Source organism: Pelodiscus sinensis, chromosome 12 (assembly GCF_052426305.1).
Source record: "Pelodiscus sinensis isolate ZL-2025 chromosome 12, ASM5242630v1, whole genome shotgun sequence".
Taxonomy (NCBI): Eukaryota; Metazoa; Chordata; order Testudines; family Trionychidae; genus Pelodiscus; species Pelodiscus sinensis.
In genome coordinates, this window is record NC_143063.1 from 21,724,736 (window position 1) to 21,745,050 (window position 20,315).

Below are 20,315 nucleotides of genomic sequence, written 5' to 3' on the forward strand. Positions count from 1 at the left end.
GAGGTTTTCAGGAGCTTCCTATAAATGCATGTTTGTTAGATTTTTAGATGTAATAGGTCTCAGAAATTTTTAATTAAGGCTGACAAAAAAAGATTCAGATTATATCAAGTCCTGAAACAAGAGTAACCATATTTTTAATGAAATCACACCAGATTTATTTTATAGTAGCAGCTTGTTTTGGTAAATCTTTGCTTCTTTCACCCCACTTTGTTAGATTTATTCACCTAAGGCCTTTTTCATATAGGTGACTAGATGTGCAAGAAATGATGTCTGATGATGATCTGTTTGCCAAAGCATTTAGGCAAGGTTTCAGGTATCGTTAATGACTTTGAGCATTGAGATTTCTATCTAAACTATTTCCTCAAGAACAGTTTGAGGTTCACTACAGCGTGATGACTGGCATTAGGAGCCATTTTTTGCTGAGAAATTCAGACCTCACATCCAAAGTCCAAAAGCAAGTGCTAGAATCAACCTTGGAAGGAATTTGAGTATCAGAGTTGGCTCTCTCGATACAGCACAGTGCAGCCGGGGAGGTCCTGCCTGTCAAACTTAAGGTTCCATGGGATCCTTGAACAACGGAGATGCTCCAAGTTGTTTGCTTCAGAGTTTGGGTTTTTTCTGCGGATGGTGGAAAGGGAATTGGAGTTGAGCTATTTGCTCGGCTGGTCACTGTTGTATTGCAAGCTCTTTTTCACTCATGGGTGTGCTGTCTTTTTCCTTGCTCACTTTCCCACTGCAGAGCAGTGCTCCAAATAAGCAGCGAGGGAGGAGAATAAAGGAGGAAGAGAGACAGAATGCCCCTAGCCTGCATGTCTCTTGGCTTGGGAGTGGGGAGCAAAATTGGCTCCTCTTGGTTTTGTCACAGGGCCCTTTCTGGATTCTCCTCCATGTGTCCTCCTCCAGTTTTTTCCTGACAGGTAACAAATGAGAAGGGAGCATGGAGAAAGGATAGTGGAGTGAGAGGAAACTCAAAGAAGTGGATTGGCAATGAGAGAGAATCAGAGGAGGGAGCAAAAGTGAGGCAGCACAGACAGAAAGAGAAGCAGAGGGAGAAAAAGGAGAATGGGATGCAGAGAGAGACACTGGGAAACCACTAACAATTTATAGAACAATGAAACTGAGGGAAAGTACATTGAATATAAAATGAAAATAATGCACCAGAATAGCATATGTCATGTCAAAGATGGACTTAAGAGTAGCGAAGGAATAGCTAAAGAAATAAAAGAACAGAAGCACAGGAGAGCTAATAAGTTAACTGTTTATTTTAGATTAAATATTATAGATACACAAATATATAAACCCCCACAAGAATATATATTTTCCTGGTACCTAATTGTAAATGGACAATTCCATGTACATCTAATGTAATACTCAAGCAGGTTTAGGGAGGTGTTTTGTGTTTTGTGTTTGGATCCCATTTAGTTTTAAAATCATCCTTGCCAGTTTGAATTGGAGGTAGGAGTTTAGGACACAGTGGTGGCCTGGAGATAACACTTGTGATATGGAGGTTGTTGAGTGGGAATCCTCCAAAATGCTGAGAGTGCCTGTTGAACACAGCTTATTTACAAGGGGCAACCACAGCCCTAGTGGTATGATGTGCAAAGAATCAATAGCAAATATTCTACTTTCATAAAAAACTTTATTTATGATGTTCTCAGGAATGTAAGTATTTTTAAGGAACATCTTAAAATAAGTTGCTTTCTAACTTTTTATCTCCAATATCCCCTGTAAGTTTGCCTTGGAAACATAATAATTTTGAAAAACCGCTGGCATAGGGATTTTCTCTCAAAATCATGAAAATGTTCATCCTCCTTTTGTTGGGTATGAGAACCAATGGCACCAGAAGCACAGTGATCTGGGTTTAGTCCCAGTCCAGTTCCAGTGTGGTAAGAAGAAGTGTTTCATTTTTGCAGGTCTGAATAAAAATTCTTCAGCGAGTCAATTCTACTGTGAAATCCTGCATGCCACATACCTGCATGCCTGGTTTTGTGTTTTTCATCCTCACAGATGCACAGTAATAATAATGTACTAATACTTAGTCCTGTGCATATTCAAATGCTATACAAACATTCACTAATCTTCTTAAACATGTTAGCATTTCTCAATGTGGTGATCTTTGATACGGTTTTTATTAGAGAATGTGATGAGGATGTTCGCTTCAAAATGAAGTTTATTCACTTAAATTCCTCCTCTGCCCCACTTAAGGTTAGTACCAAATGTTGCTGGCTCTGTTCTGTGTGAGAAGGAGCTTAATTAGCCCTACCAGATGCCTTTCTCTTGAACTGGAGTCACAGGCAACTTTAGTCTGTCCCTCCATTTCCATTAATGCCCAAGGGTTTTCAGAAAGTGAGACAGGAAAAAACACACATGGTCCTAGTGACTGCAGCTTGAGCTCATTAGTTTTGGTTCTCAGACATCCTGGCATTGTCTCAACAACCTCCTTTCACATTTCTGGTCGTCCCAAACTACATTTCTGAGGGAGAGAAGGACACTTTCAAACCATCTTTTCTTCACTTACGTGTGGTACTTGAACTTGGGACTTCTCTTAAACAAAGCAAACTTGCTTGTGGATTGGTGACCATGCATGTTGTGCATCTTGCCAGCTCCCTCTCTGCTATCGGAGCCCCAAAGGAAAAGAAGCAGAGGTAACTCAATCATGTAAAGTCTCTTCTTTTAGCACTTTGAGGTTCTTTTCTTGTTTGGAAATCCCCCTAGTCTTGCTAAACTTCTTGAATCAATACATCAGAGTAAGTGTGAGGATTTATTGGAATTTTGAAAATTACCCCCTCGCAAGAGCTGTGAATGAAAATTGAGGTGTTTTTTTTTTTGTTTGGGGACGAAAAGTAAAGGCCACAGCTCTATTTCCTTTTGCTGCCCCTATTACCTTGAATTCACATTTGTTAATTCAGGTTCCATGTTGGCATGTTTCTGAAAGATGATCCAACATTTGTGCATTTCATGAGACAGTCTAAGGAAAATCTGTACCTGGCTTGCTTGCTGAAGAGCCTCTTCCCCTTGCTATCCTCCAATGTCTGTTACTGTTGAGAACGGGGGTTTTAAGAGAGCTTCAAGTCAAGTGGTTGAACCTCCTTTTTAATCCATCTTGGATTTTTTTTTGTATTTCCTTTCCTTTACAGTCTTTTTAATTCCTTGTGGCAGCCTATTCTGCTAAATGAGCAAGGCCATTCCAATGTTTCATGGTATTTGCCCTTTTACCGCCTTCCACTGAGATGACTGTATGGCCTTATCCCAAATTTCTCTGCAAGGTGGTCTCTAATTGCTTTGCAATCAATTCATGTAATTTCCCATGTTTATTTCCCTAGCTGCTATGACTCCATGCAGCCATTCTTCAGAAGTTGGATGCTAAGCATCCTTTTCATGTTTTACCAGGAGAATTCCTTATATCATCACATCTGTTTATAGCATTTGGGACTAAGCCTAAATGGGAAGCCATCTCAATCAAAAGATTATCTAAATGGAAAAAACAATACTCTGAGGCCTGTTATAAGGAGGTAAATGTTCCAGTCCCACAGCTCCCAAAGCTTGTTCTACCAGAGCAGTGGTGGCTTCGAAGGTCAGTTTGGGCGGGTTTCCCATTTCAGATGTTTTCTGGATGGGTACCTGGAACTTCACACAGATATCAAACATATTGCTTAGACGCAAAGGCTAGGCTTGATGCCCATTTTAGAAAAGCAGGTTTGTAGTATATATTTACTTAATTTAGTCCTCAGTCCTCATCCTGAGAATGACAGTTCACTGCTTGCTAGAGTCCAAAAATAAGGAAAAAATGGAGGCCACTTTCATGAAGAAGGAAATGGAGTAACTGGGCAGCAATTAGAGTTCTGAAAATGTTTTTTCCCCCTTCAGACTTTATCCTTTAATTTCCACTCATCCTAAGAAGTTTCTGTGTTCTGGGTAGGACTGGGAATAATGGGTCAGCATATGCAACGGGTCCTTTTACTAGCTTTGTTTTGGTGACATAAGATGCTTGTATCAAAGCACATTGACCATATTCTGCTGACTCCTTCTGATGATTCTAGTGTGCCATGGTGTATGAATCCAACCATGCAAACAGATGTTTTCACCTCAGCTTTCTTGTGTGGGTGGCCATTAATAATATTAGTATTGCAAAATAATGTTTTTTAACATCCTGTGGATGTTCTTTTTTTAAATATATTTTTTATTCAAAAATACTTTTACATGTTTTTTAAAATATTCATTGTCTTATTTCTCCTTTTATCATTTGTTCTAACAGTATCATCTCAAACTAAATAATAGTAATAAAAAAATTCTAGGGTCATTAGACTGGAATACGCTGTGTGAAATCCGAAACAGTGGGAAATAGATGCCATTATTTGTACAACCACTGGTCGCATATCAGATATGTAATCTTGACATTTGGGCTAAATAAAAAGAGATCCTCTTAATAACCTAACACTTCCTTAATAACTTATTTCTGAAATGTGAACTTGATTGTTTGACTTTGTTTCAGTAATGGAGAATATGGCTACTTTAATCATTTTTATTTTTAAATCCACAACCGGCATGTCTGGACTAAGTTATTTGCAGTACATTTTTAAAGTCCATATTGAAATATTAGCCATAACTGTCCGCTGTGTATAAAAGGGGAGGGAGATATGTTTGAAATTTAATCATGCTTCCTTTTTTCTGCTACTGAGCTCAAACAGCTAGTAGCCAGGTTTGATCTGCTGCCCCATGGAGCAGTGCCCTATGTGAATTTGAAGGTTTTTTTTTCAACCCGGGAGGCCTGCAAATAAAGAGTAGCCTCAGGTAGCCAGATCTCGCTTTCCCAAAGCAGCTCCTGGGGCGTCGCCTGGAGCAGTCCTCCTGAAATAGTTGCTGGCAATTGCCTTGGAGGACTATCTCGACCCTAGCCCCACTATCTGCCCCCTCCTTCTGGCTTGAGGGAGGAGCTTTGGAGTCCAGGAGGCCTATTTGACTTTAATAATACAAAAAATAAAAGCAGGATGGTTTTTATAGGGAACTGGCACAGTCTGTGGAAACAGGAGCCACAGCAAGACAAAACCCAGTGGCCTTCAAAACTTTTCCCCCTTCTTTTTCACCACATGACATGGGGGATGTGGACAGTAATTAAAGGACCCCCTAGTTCCTCATTTTCTGTGCCAGTTCCTTTGATCTGGTTTGTGTCGGGTAGCTATTTTCATTGTTCCTGCCTTTTCTTTTATTCTCACCCAGCCCCTTTGATCTGATTGCTGATGATCTTTAATTCCAAAATAGGAAATGGGCAGAATATCATTACTGGCCTTCCATAATGCATTTTTCACATCTTATTTTTAAATTTGAACATAATGGATATAGGCTGTGACATGGATATAAGGTGAGAATTAACCCTTTGAGCATAAGTGACTTGCTGAAGAGATTACAAGTCTGCCTACCAGTTGTGGCAAAGTCAGCCAGGTTAATCTTCTCCAGGCTCTTACTGACACATTTCTAAAGTGTTGATGCTGCTGATTATTTTGGTTAAAACATGATGTATCTCTAAATATAATCTGGAGGGAGTTTTTCCTAATTGTTCCCATATGGGAAAAATGTGCTGAGAAAGAACAGTAAAGCTAATGCAGTTATTCTGACTGGCTTCACTTGGCAGCACAGTGGGAGTGAAGCATACTGTTTATTAGTGTATGTTAATAAACTATAAGGGACAAGCTGCGGGTGGTGGTTTATAAACTGTGAACTCAGGTAGGATAGATAACAATATGGAGGTTATTAGTAACATTTGCAGGAAAGAAGGAATGGAGAGTCTCGCTGCTGTTCTGAAGTCATAGATGGTACATTATTTCACAGGATGCTGTGTCCTTATCAGAGGGGATTTTAATAGAGAGAATGGGCTCAATGCTCCATGCACCAGAGGGGGTGATGCAAATTGCACCCCCACGCTGTGCCATCAGGGGTTGGTGCTCCCCCGAGGGAGGGCAGGTGGTGTTTGCACAGTCACCTTCCCTTAGGGACTCTGCATGGGGAGGGCAGCTTTAAACCACTGCTGAGGCTCCACAGAGCACCATCGACGGAGGCTGCCCTGGGGATGTACTGAATTAGTGCATTCCCCATCTGCCTTGGCTGCGTCCCCTCCCTCTGGGCTTTTAGCAACAATGGCTCCACTTTTACAGGAAATGGTCCTGCATGTGCTGAAGTGAAGGAGATGGTGACATTGAGAAGTTTAGATTTGCACACAACATACAGTGGAGATTAATTATATACAGAGACCAGAATTTTCAAATCTGAGTGCTGGTAATTAGGCACTTAACTCCATAGATAGGCACTGATGTGGCCTGAAACTAGGAGATGCTGAGTGTCTGTGTGAAAGCCTCAGAAAATCGGTCTGCTTGATTTTAGTTGCCTGGTTTGGGGAAACAATATTTGAACATTTTGGCTATGCATTCTCTCGTTCCCCTTTGTCCATATGGCTCTTCTCCCTAGACTGGGTGAGCAGAAATACTAGTATTAGTTTTTTAACTATTATTATTGGTAGAATTCAGAGGACATATTCAGATTCAGGACTCCTTTGTGCTAGGAGCTGTACAAACATAACAAGAAGCTCATTTGATAAGCTTGGAACTTAATTTTGAGATAAGATGCTTCAGAGGGGTTTTATAAACAATAGGAAAGGTAGTGTTGGACAGAAAAAGTTAAGTGATTATGTTTGTTAATATGCATTTTATCTCTGATCTATTTAGAGTTTGTGTTTGATTTTATGTCTTTATGTCTTTTGCATTTTAAAATGATATATAATATGAAAAAAGACAAACATCTATATGGCCTTTCACCCTAAATGTTACTAAAGCTCCTAAAAATTTGCAGTGTGTTTGGGTAAGTCTCCAAAGCAGCTGCCATTCATAAAAATCTGTGGGAAGCCTTTTATTATTTATGGCTCTAATTTAGCAAAGTACTTAAGCATGTGCCTAACTTTAAGCAAGTAGGTAGTCCCATTGTATTTAATGGTATTGCTCATGTGCTGAGAATGTGCTTCCGTACCTTGCTGACAATTAGGCACTGGCATGGCCAAAGTTAGGCACATGCTTAAGTAACTTGTTGAACACTAGGTGTGCCTTCCTGTATTCACCTGTTCCCAAATATCCTTTTGGATGATTACCTTTGGCTTTTGTTTTTCATGCTTGATTCTTGGATGAGAGTGAATCTTTCAGTGAATCATGAGCAAAGCCCTTCATTTAATTTTTGAGCTATGGACAGCTGGGGAAGGAGAGGAACATGCCCTTCCAATTGTCAAACAAATAAATAAATATATTACTCTCTTTGAATTTTAGACAGAGTTAAAGCAAAATCTTGAAATTTGAAAAGGAATCTTGGCATGAACACAACCCTCAATGAGGACTAGAGCCTTTCTTCATTTTGGAGCAAAACTATTAAAACCAAAAAAGCTTTATGGGACTGAGCATGCTCAGCTATCATCTACTTAGATTTTAGCAGGCTAATAGAGCCTGCTGTCTTTGCCATTTCAGTGCACATACTCCCTGCCTGCCTTGATTGGTGGCTGGGTAGCAGACCTCTGCCGCAGTAACAATTAGCCTGAGGGAGACTGTAGGTGTCTCATTGAAACTCACATTACAAAATCCTCCAAAATGCCTCCCATAACATTACACACAGGAGAAAAACACAGGTGTGAAAAACTTTGATAGATCCCATGAGCTCAATGTCTCTTGGCAGTTTTGGTAGATTCTGTATCATTATATGAATTCTAAATTTACATTTCCACAAAAAAAGTACATTTCTATCTTCCATCACATTGAAAATTAGCAAAAAAAATCTGCAGCCAAATAGTTCGTAGTCATTGTGAGGATAAGGATTTGTTATTCACTTGTGGTGCATTTCTACAGATCCACCGTTATAAGTAGAGCAACACTGCAGACTCTAGTGTAGGCAGGGCACAGCAGTGTTTGTCCCCCTGAGTTATCTAACTGGTGCAGCTGCACCTTTGGAGAACTACAGGTAACAATTTTCATACTATAGGCTCAGCCTAAGGCAGCTAGGATGAGAACTTGTCACTCATTTGCCCATTCCACCTCCATTTACACCTGATTTTTTTTAAAGGGACCATTTAATTGCTGACATTATAAAACACAGCCTAGTTGGAACAGTGCTTTATTGCTGCTGGGCTTTTAGCATATTTTGTAATTAGTGAAGGAGTTAGGACAAAGAGAACCTGAGGAGTTTTTTATCATTTTAAATCTAAGTAAAAAATTTTTTTTGTTTTGTTTTTTAAATTAAATAAATAAATTAAATATAGACTACAGGTTGAACCGCTGTCATCTAAGGCTCTCTGGTCTGGCAACTCTCTGGTGCAGCAACATCTGTGGTCCGAAAGGGAGTAGCTGCCATCACATGCGTGGAGCTGGGGAACCCTAGGAACAGCCGCTGCTGCGCGCGAAGGGTTGGGGAACCCCCAGGAGCAACTGCTGCTGCATGGGACTGGGGGCAGGGAGCAGAGTCCCAAGGGGCAGCAGAGCCAGGAAGGTGAGCTGGAGGAGGTCAGGCCTCCGGGTTCTCCCAGGGCAGCAGCCAGGAGGGGAACCCCAGGAGATCCCGGACACCTGACCTCCTCTGGTCTGGTAAATTTACTTGTTTGGGACTACTTGGGTCTCCAGGGTGCCAGATCATGGAGGTTCAACTTGTATATAAATGCAACATTAAGGAAACATATACGAATTCATAGAAAGGATAGGAAAGACTGAAGTGTGAGGTTTCAATAGCAGCATATATTCAGCCTTGTTGTACCCAGTATTATTTTATGTCTGCCCCCTTTCTTTTTCCTGGTAGCGTTCAGCTTACTATATTAGAGTACAGTTAGACTATAGGGTTTTTTATCCCAAAAAAACTCCACTGTGTCCAGGGAACATGTTTGCTCTTCTGCTTTTTTTGGGGTAAAAGCAAACATGCTCTTTCGGAAGCCCCTGTATTCCTCGTTCCATGAGGAAGAAGGGGGCATTCGAAAGAGTTTTTTTTTTCTTTCTGAAATTTGGCCCAGTCTAGACAAGCCAAATTTCGGAAAAGCCTCTTCCGACAAAAGTATTGGAAAAAGGTACGCAAAATGCAGAGTACATTTTGCATATCTTTTTCTGATAGATCCTCACAGTCTAGCCGTAACCTTATTGTTTGTCACAAAATGTTTTCCAGAAAATATTTGACACACAGCATGGCCAAGTAAACATTGCTGTTGAAAGACACATTAACGTTTGTATGGCTTGACTTTGTAATGATTTTAATTCTGTAGCCACAATGTTGCATAAATATAGCTTCTTACATTCGATATATGCCATTTAAGATAAATCACTTTTGTCAGCTAGTCTGTCAGTTCTTTATATATTTTTGGAAAACATTTATGTCCTTTTCTTCTGTGCTGTCTGTTCTTAATTACCAGCTTTTGTCAATTTAAGGTGGATCTGTAGTATTGCAATATGTTGTTTTGTCACATGATGCTAGGAATTAAAGTTAATGTTTTCATAGTTTCAATTATGTCCGTTTTTAACTCTCACATTACTTTCTATAAATTGTCCTGCTGAAGACCAACATACCTGTGTTGAGTATATTGAGTTAATATACTGTGTTACATGAGTGTTTTGTGTGAATTGTGCCTAAAATCACTTTTCATGCTGTGTGTGTCACTTTGCAAGTTAAATTCAGAGTTTCTTTCCTTGTTAAGTCTCTCTCTCTCTCTCTCTCTCTCTCTCTCTCTTTTTTTTAAATAATGAAAGACCATAATGATAACTAGTACTTAGTCATTGTCAGGGAATGTTCTGAAGGCCAAAAGTATAACTGGGTTCAAAAAAGAATTAGGTAAATTCTCAGAGGTTAGGTCCATGAATATCTATTAGCCAGGATGGTCAAGGATTCAGTTCCATTCTTTGGTATTCCTTAACCTTTGATTGCTAGAAGCTGGAAGTGGATAATCTGATAGTTGCCCCACTCTGTTCATTCCCTCTGGCACTTGAAACTATTAGGAGACAAGACATGAGGTTAGATGAACCATTGGTCTGACCCAGGGTTGCAATTCTTATGCTTATCGAGCGTGTTTCATCCCCAGACTTCACAGCTCTTTGCAAAGCCTGCTATGTATCAATTATACCATTTTACAGATGGGGAAGCTAAGATACAGACAGGGTAAGTGACTTGCTTAATTAATTCATTAAGTCATTGGTCAAGCTTAGAATAGAATCCAGGTCTCTTGACTAAGCAATACACTGGTCCTTGTATGTGATGCACAGGACTGGAGTGCTTCTTCTTCTAGTAGTAGTTAGCAACTCCTTGTGGAAATGATCTCCTATTTAGTCAGCTGGAAGATGGATTGGTTTAAATGAAGTGGAAAAAATGCATACCATCATCTTTGTCGCTAATTCTTTAGGCTTGTGAGGCATTGAATGTTTTGTGGGATTCCTATGTTCATTCTGGCTGTCTGGCTAAATTGTCTGTTAAAAAAAAAAACCCCACCTGTTTAAAAATGATGGCTGATTGGAAAGAAACCCCTAGAGCATGTTTTCTACTGGTAGAGTATGTCTAGACAGTCGTGTTCTTTCGGTATCCCGAAATAGCGTTTTCTGTGTCTTAGCAACAAGCACGTTATTTTGAATATATTTCAAAATATTTGCTATTCTGACGTCCCAGTAAACTCGTTCCACGAGGATTAAGGGACTTATTTGAATAGCAGTCTATTTTGAAATTTGGCACGATCTAGACAGCGCCAATTTTCAAAATAGATTATCTCGGAATAAACTACACAATGTGCATAGCTCAAATTGCATAGTTTATTTCGAGCTATGCGGGGCTGTATAGATTTATGCGCATTTCTCTCCCATTCCCTTCTTATAACTTTGATCCAAAATGTTAAATCATAGATTTTGGCAGAATGAAATCTAGGGTCACGTGTATACTGAGAGTGCTTTACCAGTATAAGAATACTGGCATATCAGTTTCAAAAAAGACTAATATGGGGTGTATAGGAATGTTGTATGTAAGACACAGATATTTGTCCTGCTCTACATGACACTGATGAGCCCTTAGATGGTGTAATGTGTCTATTTCTGGGCACCACGTGTGAGGACAAAGTGACGGGAGTCCAGAGGAGAGCAAGAAAAATGATAAGTTTACAAAACCTGACCTATGAGGAAAAAAACTGGGCATGTTTAGTTTTGAGAAAAGAAGACTGGGGGGAGGGGAGCTGATAATAATCTTCAGATATGTTAAGGGCTACTATAAGGAAAGTGATCAATTGTTCTCCATATTGGCTGAAGGTAGGACAACAAGGAATGGACTTAATCTGAAGCAAGTGAGATTTAGGTTAGATAATAGGGGAAATTTTTTAACTGTAAAGAGGCCACCAAACAGAGAGGCCATGGAAGGAATAAACCATGGAGATTGAATTTCCATCACAGGCTCAAAGCTGGTTCTTCCAGAGATCAGCTGAGCATGCTGGCAGGGTGCAGGGCTGTGTCCTGCTATCTCTATTAGATGGCTAAAGGACTGTTTAGCTGCTCCTTCTCACCATCTCAAAATGCCATCTGCACAAGTGAGAGACTTTGCAAGACAACAAACTGCCGCTTTTCTGTTCACTGCAGAGGGTTTATGGTTTGGCTCATTCTTTGGTTTGTTTCCAAACCATAATTAACAAAATACAGAGATTGAGTCATTTTGGTTCTGCTGTAGTCTCAATGTAACTTGTACCAAGGAATCCCTGGAAAATTTATGTGCTGTGGCTTGAAAGAAGTGATAAAGATTTCAGAGAAAATAAATCTGTAAGGGTAATTAAGGTCTGGAATAGGTTTGCCAGGGAAGTTGTGGAATGCCCATCTTTGGGCAGACTTTTAAGAACAGGATGTGTTGGGAGGTGATTTAGAGATTTTGCCTCAGTACAAGGGAGCCTGGACTTGGATCTCGAGGTCCCTTCCAGCTCTACATTTCTATGATTCTCTTATACAGGCAAAACATGTCCAGTGTGGATGCAGCTATACAGGCAAAGGTGTGCTGTGCATCAATATGGAAAAAAGCTATAAAAATAAAACTGAAGTTTTGTCAGTATAGCTCCATCTACACTGGGTACTTCTGCCAGCATAGCTAAGTGGGTCCAGGATCACACCTTTTCACATACCTGGTAGATGTAGCTATGCCAATAGGAGTCTTGTAGTGTGCAGACAGAGGCTAATATGCAGTAGAATAAATTGATCTTAATGGTTGCATTGCAGGGAATAAATACAATCCATTGTGACTGACCAATTGCTGCACGTGCATGTATGTAGAGGTCAGGGAACGGAGAACTCTGTTGTTCCTGGGGAAAAAACCTTTCCAGTTTTCTCTAATCCAGCACCTGGAGGCCCAGCTGTGCTAGCTTGAGGCTGTGTGTAGTTTCATGCATGGAAAAGATGATGGACAGATGGCTGTGTAAAATGCTTTATCTACCTACAGGTCAGATGTATGGCCATATGTGAGAGTAGGAGCAGTGCAAAACTGTGTGTGAAGTGGTATTTCAAAGATTCTGCAGTTGTGCTGCACTCTGACCCAGTTTCTTGTGTGGTTTGGTAAGAGGGCTTATGGTGTTCGGGTATTCTAAGAATGTGGGCCATCACTACTGCATGACTTCCTGTTCATGAACTGACTGTAAATTCTTTTCTCTGGTTTGCAAATGATTCTTTTGTTTATATTGGCCTTTGTTCTTTGCTAATTTACCCTGGTTTTACACCTCTGTATTTCCACTGACTACATGGATGGCATTGTTCCTAATTTAAACTAGTATAACCTGATGCTGCTGTTACATAATTACTTGTAACATTTCAGCTCTTTATTTATTTGTTCATTCTGAACACTTAAATGCTTTTTAACGCTTTTTGTTTCCTGTAATGTACAAGTGCTTTCATATTTAAAACTGAAGCAAGGTTTTATTCTGCAAAGGGACAGGGCTCCTTTTTATCTTTGTATTCCTTTTAAACCAAATTTAAAACCGCTGAGATGACATTTGAACATTATATGTTTGAATTTGATTGCATTTATGAGGTCCACTTATGGATCAGAACACAATTGTGCTAGATGCTGTACAAACACATACCACAAGATCTCTACTTATAAAGAAGACCTTGCAATATAAGAAAAGGTTAGGCCACATTTCTGCTAGCAAACTTTGTAGCCATAATTAACCACTAGGGTAACTCAGATGGTAGGACAACGGGAAAGCTGTAAATTAAAGACATGAAGTTTACTAATGTAATCACAGCATTAAAGATTACATCTTGTTTATATCACTCACATGACTGTTCTCCATTGGTGTTAATCACGAGTGTGGCAAACATTTACCCCAAGTATTCGTTATGTGTTTAATTTTGTGTGATCTTGCTGGAGAACCTGCGATCCTTAGCTCTTTAATTGAAGGAACTAGTGTTTTGAACGTTTAACAAAGATATCTTTTCTCTATAGTGTTCATTAGATAGTAGGTAAGACATGGGCAAACAAAAAGAGATGAAAACAAATATCCCCTGCAGTATATGTTCTCAATGCTTTGTTCATTCCAGTTTAAAATTATACAGATGATGATGCTTCTGCAACTCTGTATTGAAAATATATCCCTAACAGTGCACGGGACCCAAGGCAATGTGGCTGAGCAAGGTGGGCCAGGTCAGGAGCAGGGCAGCACATGACCCTGAGTGTGTGAGAGGGGCAGGAGCAGAGCTGCACGGGGCCCTAGGCAACCGACTCACTTGCCTTCCCCAAGGGCCGGGCCTAATCCCAGTCTAATGCTATTAGGAATGGTTTAGTAATTTTATTCCATTATTCCTAGTTCTACCTCTTTGAACCACTCTAAACAATTCCTTCCTCTTCAAGTCCTGGTACACTGTTATCATATTGCTCTTAGCTACTCTTTAAACAGGATGCATAATAATTAGCTGTTTTAACTGTTCTCAATAAATTAACCTATCCAGCTCCTTAATAGATGTTCTTCTTCTTCTTCTAATTCTCTCTAGTTTGTTATCATTGTCATCTCTGGAAACCAAAAAAAGTTTTCTAGGAAAAGTTTCAGCAGTGTTGTCTGACGAGTGAGGAAAGTATTTGTTTTATCTATTTTCCCTCCTTTTTCATTTCTAGTTGCACGTAGCCTAAGAGAGATCCTGTATCATCACTTTTCACATAGGGGAATAATTTGGTACTAAATCGTCTCAGAATTCATATAATTCTCTGTTGTTAAATTAGTGGAGAAAAATTTATGGATTGAAATGGAATCAGATTAATTATGACTCACTTCTTATTGTGTCTTCTCCACAAAAACCCTCCCTTTCACTAGGCAGGAGAAAAGATGCAACATCAGAATGAAAAAAATACTGAAATATTGTTGGCTGTGTGTTTGAGTCCTAAATAATGAATTGAAACAGAAGCAGCAGTGGCTGGGAGAAATCAGAGGGTCACTAACCCTTGCTGCTAACATAGTAATTAGCTGTGCAAATGTTACATTTTTACTGTTTCAGATAGATTACAGTATCCATTGTAAAATAAAAAGAAACAAATGAATTGTGCCTGTGAAATTGTGTAGAAAAAGACCACTGCTTCCCCATTAAATCATGAAAAGTAGCTTCACCACCAAGGAAAAGTTTGTTTTCAGGCTGATGCTCAAGTATAATTGAGCTTCCAAAGAATGGAACATGTTTTAATTTTTAATTAGAAATCAGAAGACTAAAAGAGTGGAAATCTGCTTCAGCTGGAGGTTTTGCTCAATGCTGGAATTTTCCTTAATAAGCTGAAACATTCCAGGCCTGCCTCAGTTAGCAGTTGGGTGCAGTAGCTTTACTCAGGGGGTAGACATCTTAATGCTCATGTAATTATCATGTAATTATTTTGTAATGTGGGATCAAAATTTTGCATATAGGGCATTCTTTCACTAAACTTGAAAAATAAAAGTTTCATTCATTAAAGCACTGATGCAGGCATTTCAGTTCTAAAGAGGAAGCATTTCCTACCCCTTCTCTTTAACACAAAATATTTTAAAACACTTTATAGGTGGTGCCTTCAAGGTAAATAGAATTATTTAATGCAGTCTTGTTAAATATTTATTAGACTTCTTGTTGATAAAACCACCTTTCAACACAAGTGTCAAGTGGATTGTAATTATCATCAGAGCTGATAGGTACAAATAACTGATTTCTTGTCTACTAAAGCTCTGTGCGCATATGTTGTAAAGGGGAATCTTGTGGAAGTATGTCAGTTCCTTGCACAAGTGTTTTCTTTGTTGCCATTGAACTTTCATAATCAAAGTTGTGAAAGACTGATTGTCTTTGGCAGAATATTTTCATATATTATGAGCTGTCATAGTAAATATACCTGACTAAGTTGTAGGATGTATTCTAATACAGTGAAACCTTTGTTATCTGGCACTCTGTTAACCAGAAAACTTTGTTAACCGGCATTGCCCCCAGCCACAATACTGTCACTGCACTGGCCTGGCTTGCTTTACCTTGATTGTCTTAACAATTTTTATTTAAGAAGTACTAATCATCTTTAACTCAAAATAGAAATGTGAGACCAACTGCCTAACACTACAAAACTACCAATATTAAAAACTTGAGTTTTACTATTATTGTCCATTGGTTTTTCCTAGGTTGATGGGACCCTCAGATAACCGGAATTTTTAAATAACCAGAACGCCCTAATCCCCAAGAATGCCGGATAACACAGGTTTTACTATAAATTGAATTTCATGTAGCATCTCTGTACTAAAATTTATTTTACTTGATGTATGTAGTTGGTCACCTCTGAAATTTGCTTGAGAAGAATTTGGTTCTTCTTTATAAGGGCAGATAGTTGGCTCTGTATGAATATTGTGCCCCAAAATGCTATCTAGCCTCCTATTTGAGAAACACTTGAAGGTTTAAATCTTCGCACTATCATGGGTTCAGCTTTAGAAACTATATGTGTGCTGGGAGTTCTGGATCTTGACTCACCAGATGTTTATAGATGACTTTGCATCTTAGCAGGAACTGCCCTGTAAATGTCAGCTTTTATGGAAAAAGGGGACAGGAAAGAGGAGCACTATGGCTCTCTCAGTGCAGTAGTAAATCCTAGTATTAGTGGGGTGCAAGTGTGAGGAAATACAGAACTGCCTCTTGATGTTACCTAGAGAAGAAAAACAGACTACAAGCTAATCTGTAATGGATAGCTTCATTCAGCGGCTGTTTCTTCCACTCACTCTTTTGCTTCTCAGTGTTGTTTCAGCTTTATGATAAACAAAATGTCAATCTTTTAAGAAAAACAATTAAGAAAATGTGAACTGCCCTTTCTTTTTCATATGGCTCCTGAAATAGTTACATCTGTGTGTTATTCACTGCATGCTCCTGTTTCTTCATAAGTACTACATCTCATTTTTTTTATATCATAATTCCAAAAGCCTATGACATGAGAGATTTTCTCTTTTATTTTCTTTATCAAATGGCTACGGTTTACTGTGTTTTTCTGCTCTAAGGTTTAAGTTATAAAATACCATATCATGTAGGATTGATAAAGACAGACTAGTGGCAAGTAGCAAATTTTCCTAGTCAGATGGGAGAAGAAAATGATTTTCAGAATATTGATTTCTGAAAAATCAGTAGGTTTGTTGCTGGACACAGAGCTTCAGGCTTCTGGTCGGGTGAAGTAGCGGGGTGCAGATGCCCCTGACTTGAGTGTGCTAGAGCAGTGGTTTTCAACTTCCTGTCCACAAACCCTAAAGGGTCTACGGATTATGTTTAAGGAGTCCGCAAAAGATTGTTGTTACCATAGAACAGTAGCTTTCTACCAGTAGCTTTCTACCTGTCATGGGCCACAGACTATGTCTAAGATTTCCAAAGGGGTTAACATCTCCATTCAGAAGTTTTTATGAGTCCTTAAATGAAGAAAGATTGAAAACAGTGTTGCTAGAGAAACATGGTCCAAATAAAGGTGCAGTATATGCTACTGCAAGAATGAACCTAGCTCTGTTAATCAGTGAAAATGGAAGGTGCAACTATTATGCTGCTTCTTCCCACTATAACTTGTTAACGACCAGGATTTTCCCAACTTTCAAAACTGGTACCCCTTTTTCAGACTAAAAAATGATTAACCTGCTCTTCCAAATACTCTCACTTAAATTTGTGCGTAGGAAAACTTGGTAATTATAACCCATTCCAGAAAGAGGAGCTAATTATGAAGTTTAAAAAATTTAAACCTAATGATAACGTACTCCATATATATCCCAAATTTTGTGGTGATTGCTTCAAGTCAAATTATTCATGTTTCTATGAGGATAGAAGTTCTGCTTGTTAGCTTTTCTTGCTGACAGTTTTGGGAAAGTTAAGCTTGCTCCCCCCTCAGTGAATTAATAATCATTCAGGCAGGCTGTGTCTAGACTGGCCAGTTTTTCCAGAAAATCAGCCGCTTTTCCGGAAAAACTTGCCAGCTGTCTACACTGGCCGCTTGAATTTCCGCAAGAACACTGACTTCCTACTGTCTGAAATCAGTGCTTCTTGCGGAAATACTATCCTGCTCCCATTCGGGCAAAAGTCTTTTTGCGCAAAGCTTTTGCACGAAAGGGCCAGTGTAGACAGTTCAGAGTTGTTTTGCGCAAAAAAGCTCCGATCGCGAAAATGGCGATCGGGGCATTTTTGCGGAAAAGCGCGTCCAGATTGGCATGGACACTTTTCGGCAAAAAGTGCTTTTGCGGAAAAGCATCCGTGCCAATCTAGACGCTCTTTTCCGCAAATGCTTTTAACGGAAAACTTTTCCGTTAAAAGCATTTGCGGAAAATCATGCCAGTCTAGACGTAGCCGCAAGGTGTTAACTGAAAGAGTAGAGGCCTTTGCTTTGTGAAGGCCACCTCACTTCATTTTGAAAGAGGAATTGCTGATGAAGGGCTTCCATTTTTGTCACAGAACAATGTGAAAATCAAAAATTCATTGGATGGTCTTTAACTGAACAGCTTCACGTAGGTCCTGGAACAGATTATCATGCTTCTTCTTTTTAGCGAATATCTAGCAGTGTATGATACATAAGTCATGGGTGTGAAATATTTGATCCAGACCTGCCTCCGAGGCTTTTACCAGTTGTTTCTCTTGCCACCATCTGTGCATATTGTAATATATCACTCCCGCTGTTCAACTCTGCCTGCTTCTTGAAATGTCTTGAGTGAGCAGTTTCCTGTCATGTGTCCTGGAAGAGCTGTCCAGTAGAGCAAGTCTTGTTCAACAAAACTATCAGAAACTTTCCTCAAACTACTAGAAACTGTGGTGCAGCTGTGGTGGCATTGGTTGTTGTCTCTAGCTGAATTGCTTAAGTAATCCCTTTGATAAGATTTGAAAGCAGATTCTCTCAGACATCTTCAGCCAAGGCACTAGCCTGGTGTGAAATAGTGATTTAATAAAGCAGTTGTTTTCAGTTCGGTTGCTGCATCATGCCCTTCAACTTCTGAAAGAAGATCTATTGTGCAATAGCCTGTGCTTCGTGCTCTTACGTAATGTGCAGCGATATAAGATCCGATGCATGTTCATTTTGACATTGCCAGCAACTTAGAAGACTATTTACATTTGGCTTTCAGTGCTCTAGAACATGCAATAGCCTGTAGTTTCCAATCAGTGTTGCACATCACATTGTGTATGCGTTTTCATGTTTCTTTCTGAGCTCTCAATGGGACCGCTTACCACTGCTTCTTTCATGAAAGAATCCTACTCCTTAGCCAGAAGTGAACTCCAAAAAAGACTGAATTGTTTATCTAGCAATGGTAGCATGAAGCACAGAAGTCACTTTGAGGCTTTAGTAATTGCAGCTGACCAACCAGTTTTCTAATCCAGGATATGTTTTATCATACTCTGTGTGAGTACTTGCACTTTATGCTGTCTGTAACATGGTTTTTAATGAGGGTATATGCTGGTCTGTATACAGGAAATCCAGGAACACTCACAAATACAAGTTTAGTACTGTTCAGAGTTTATTTTGCAATCTGTTGCAAACACCCACATCCTGCACTAGTCTGTGCTGACCTCGACCTGCCTAACCTCTGGCCTCCCAACAGATGTTTCTGACTTTCTTTCCTTCTGTCAGTGTAAGAAGGCTAGGGGCTCTCCCTAGAGGTTTGACCCTGAACTTTGGTCGCGGGGTCCCCTTTGACGTTTCTTTTTAGTCTCTGGCTTGGGACCCAACTTTAAAAGCAGTGATGTAATAAACTAATTGTCTTTTTCTAACATTCATCGTGGTACACATTTGATGTTTCCTGCACTTTTATTGGATAGCAATGTTCACAAAATGTCCCTATGAAGAATGAATTAATATTTGTGAGGTTCATCTTGGGGGGGAAATGCATAGGCTGAAGAAGAATGCCCTGCTATCCAGATATGAAATGTCACAAACCATGACTTGTTCTTCATTGCTTGTTCTCCATTGCTTTCACAGTATACTCATTGCACAATATTTCTTATTAAAATTAATTACCCCTGTGTGCCCGGAAATCTTCTGAATAGGCCTTTTGTCTTGTGTCCATTCTGCTTACCTGACCATCTATTTAGGACGGCGTGGTGCTAGACTGTGTGTTCAGTTTTGTTAAAGGGTGTGTAGAAATAGTTTTATATGATCAGAATTTTACCTTCACTTAGTTAGAAAATCCAATTTGTCACTCTTGATACATAACCCTTCAGAATAAGATCTTTGATATTTGTCGAAAACAGGAAGTGACTGGCTGGGTCAGAATCTACTGAATGAGAATTGTGCTAGTCAAGTGGGAGAGGGGAATTATAAAGACTTGCCCACATTGAACTTCTAAGAGTAAAATATCCATATTTTCATTGTGAAGAATAATGTGATGGAGAAGCAGTTTGGGAAGGCAGCAAAGGTTGCCTTTTTTATTATCCATTGTGTTTTATTTCTAGACAGCTCAAGGAAAGTCCATACATTACTGTCTAAAATGCTGTAAAATACAAAGTTGTGCACAAGAGTTTTTTTAATTCTTTTATGTGTAACCGTGCTTCCTTACACAGCACAGTATTACTGAAAAAATTGCTTACTTTACCATTTTTACCATAGAATTACAAAATAAATTAACTGGAATATACTTTTTGTACTTACACTTCAGTGTATAATATGTGGAGTGGTATAAACAAGTCATTGTATGGAATTTTAATTTGTACTGACTTAGCTACTGCTTTTTATGTGTCCTGTTATAAAAATAGGCAAATATCTAGGGGTATGTCTACACTGCAGCCGCTAGTTTGAATTAACTTTAATAGGCGCTACACATGCAAACTGCTAGTTCGAACTTAATTCGAACTAGCGGAGCGCTTAATTCGAACTAG

The 20,315-nt window shown here is 39.3% G+C and overlaps 1 protein-coding gene across 8 annotated transcripts in view; it reads left to right on the forward strand.

The window, feature by feature from the left end:
• The window catches only part of ZNF423 (zinc finger protein 423), a 378,444-nt gene that overhangs the window by 204,379 nt on the left and 153,750 nt on the right, over positions 1–20,315 (forward strand). The window contains exon 1 of one of the 8 annotated variants that reach the window (XM_075940238.2): positions 2,042–2,645. The exons of the other annotated variants lie outside the window; for them this stretch is intronic. Within the exon in view, the coding sequence (XP_075796353.2) occupies positions 2,585–2,645 (61 nt within the window). The 5' untranslated portion in view covers positions 2,042–2,584. Of the gene's footprint in view, positions 1–2,041; positions 2,646–20,315 lie in introns of those variants that run through there. 8 annotated transcript variants of the gene reach the window in all.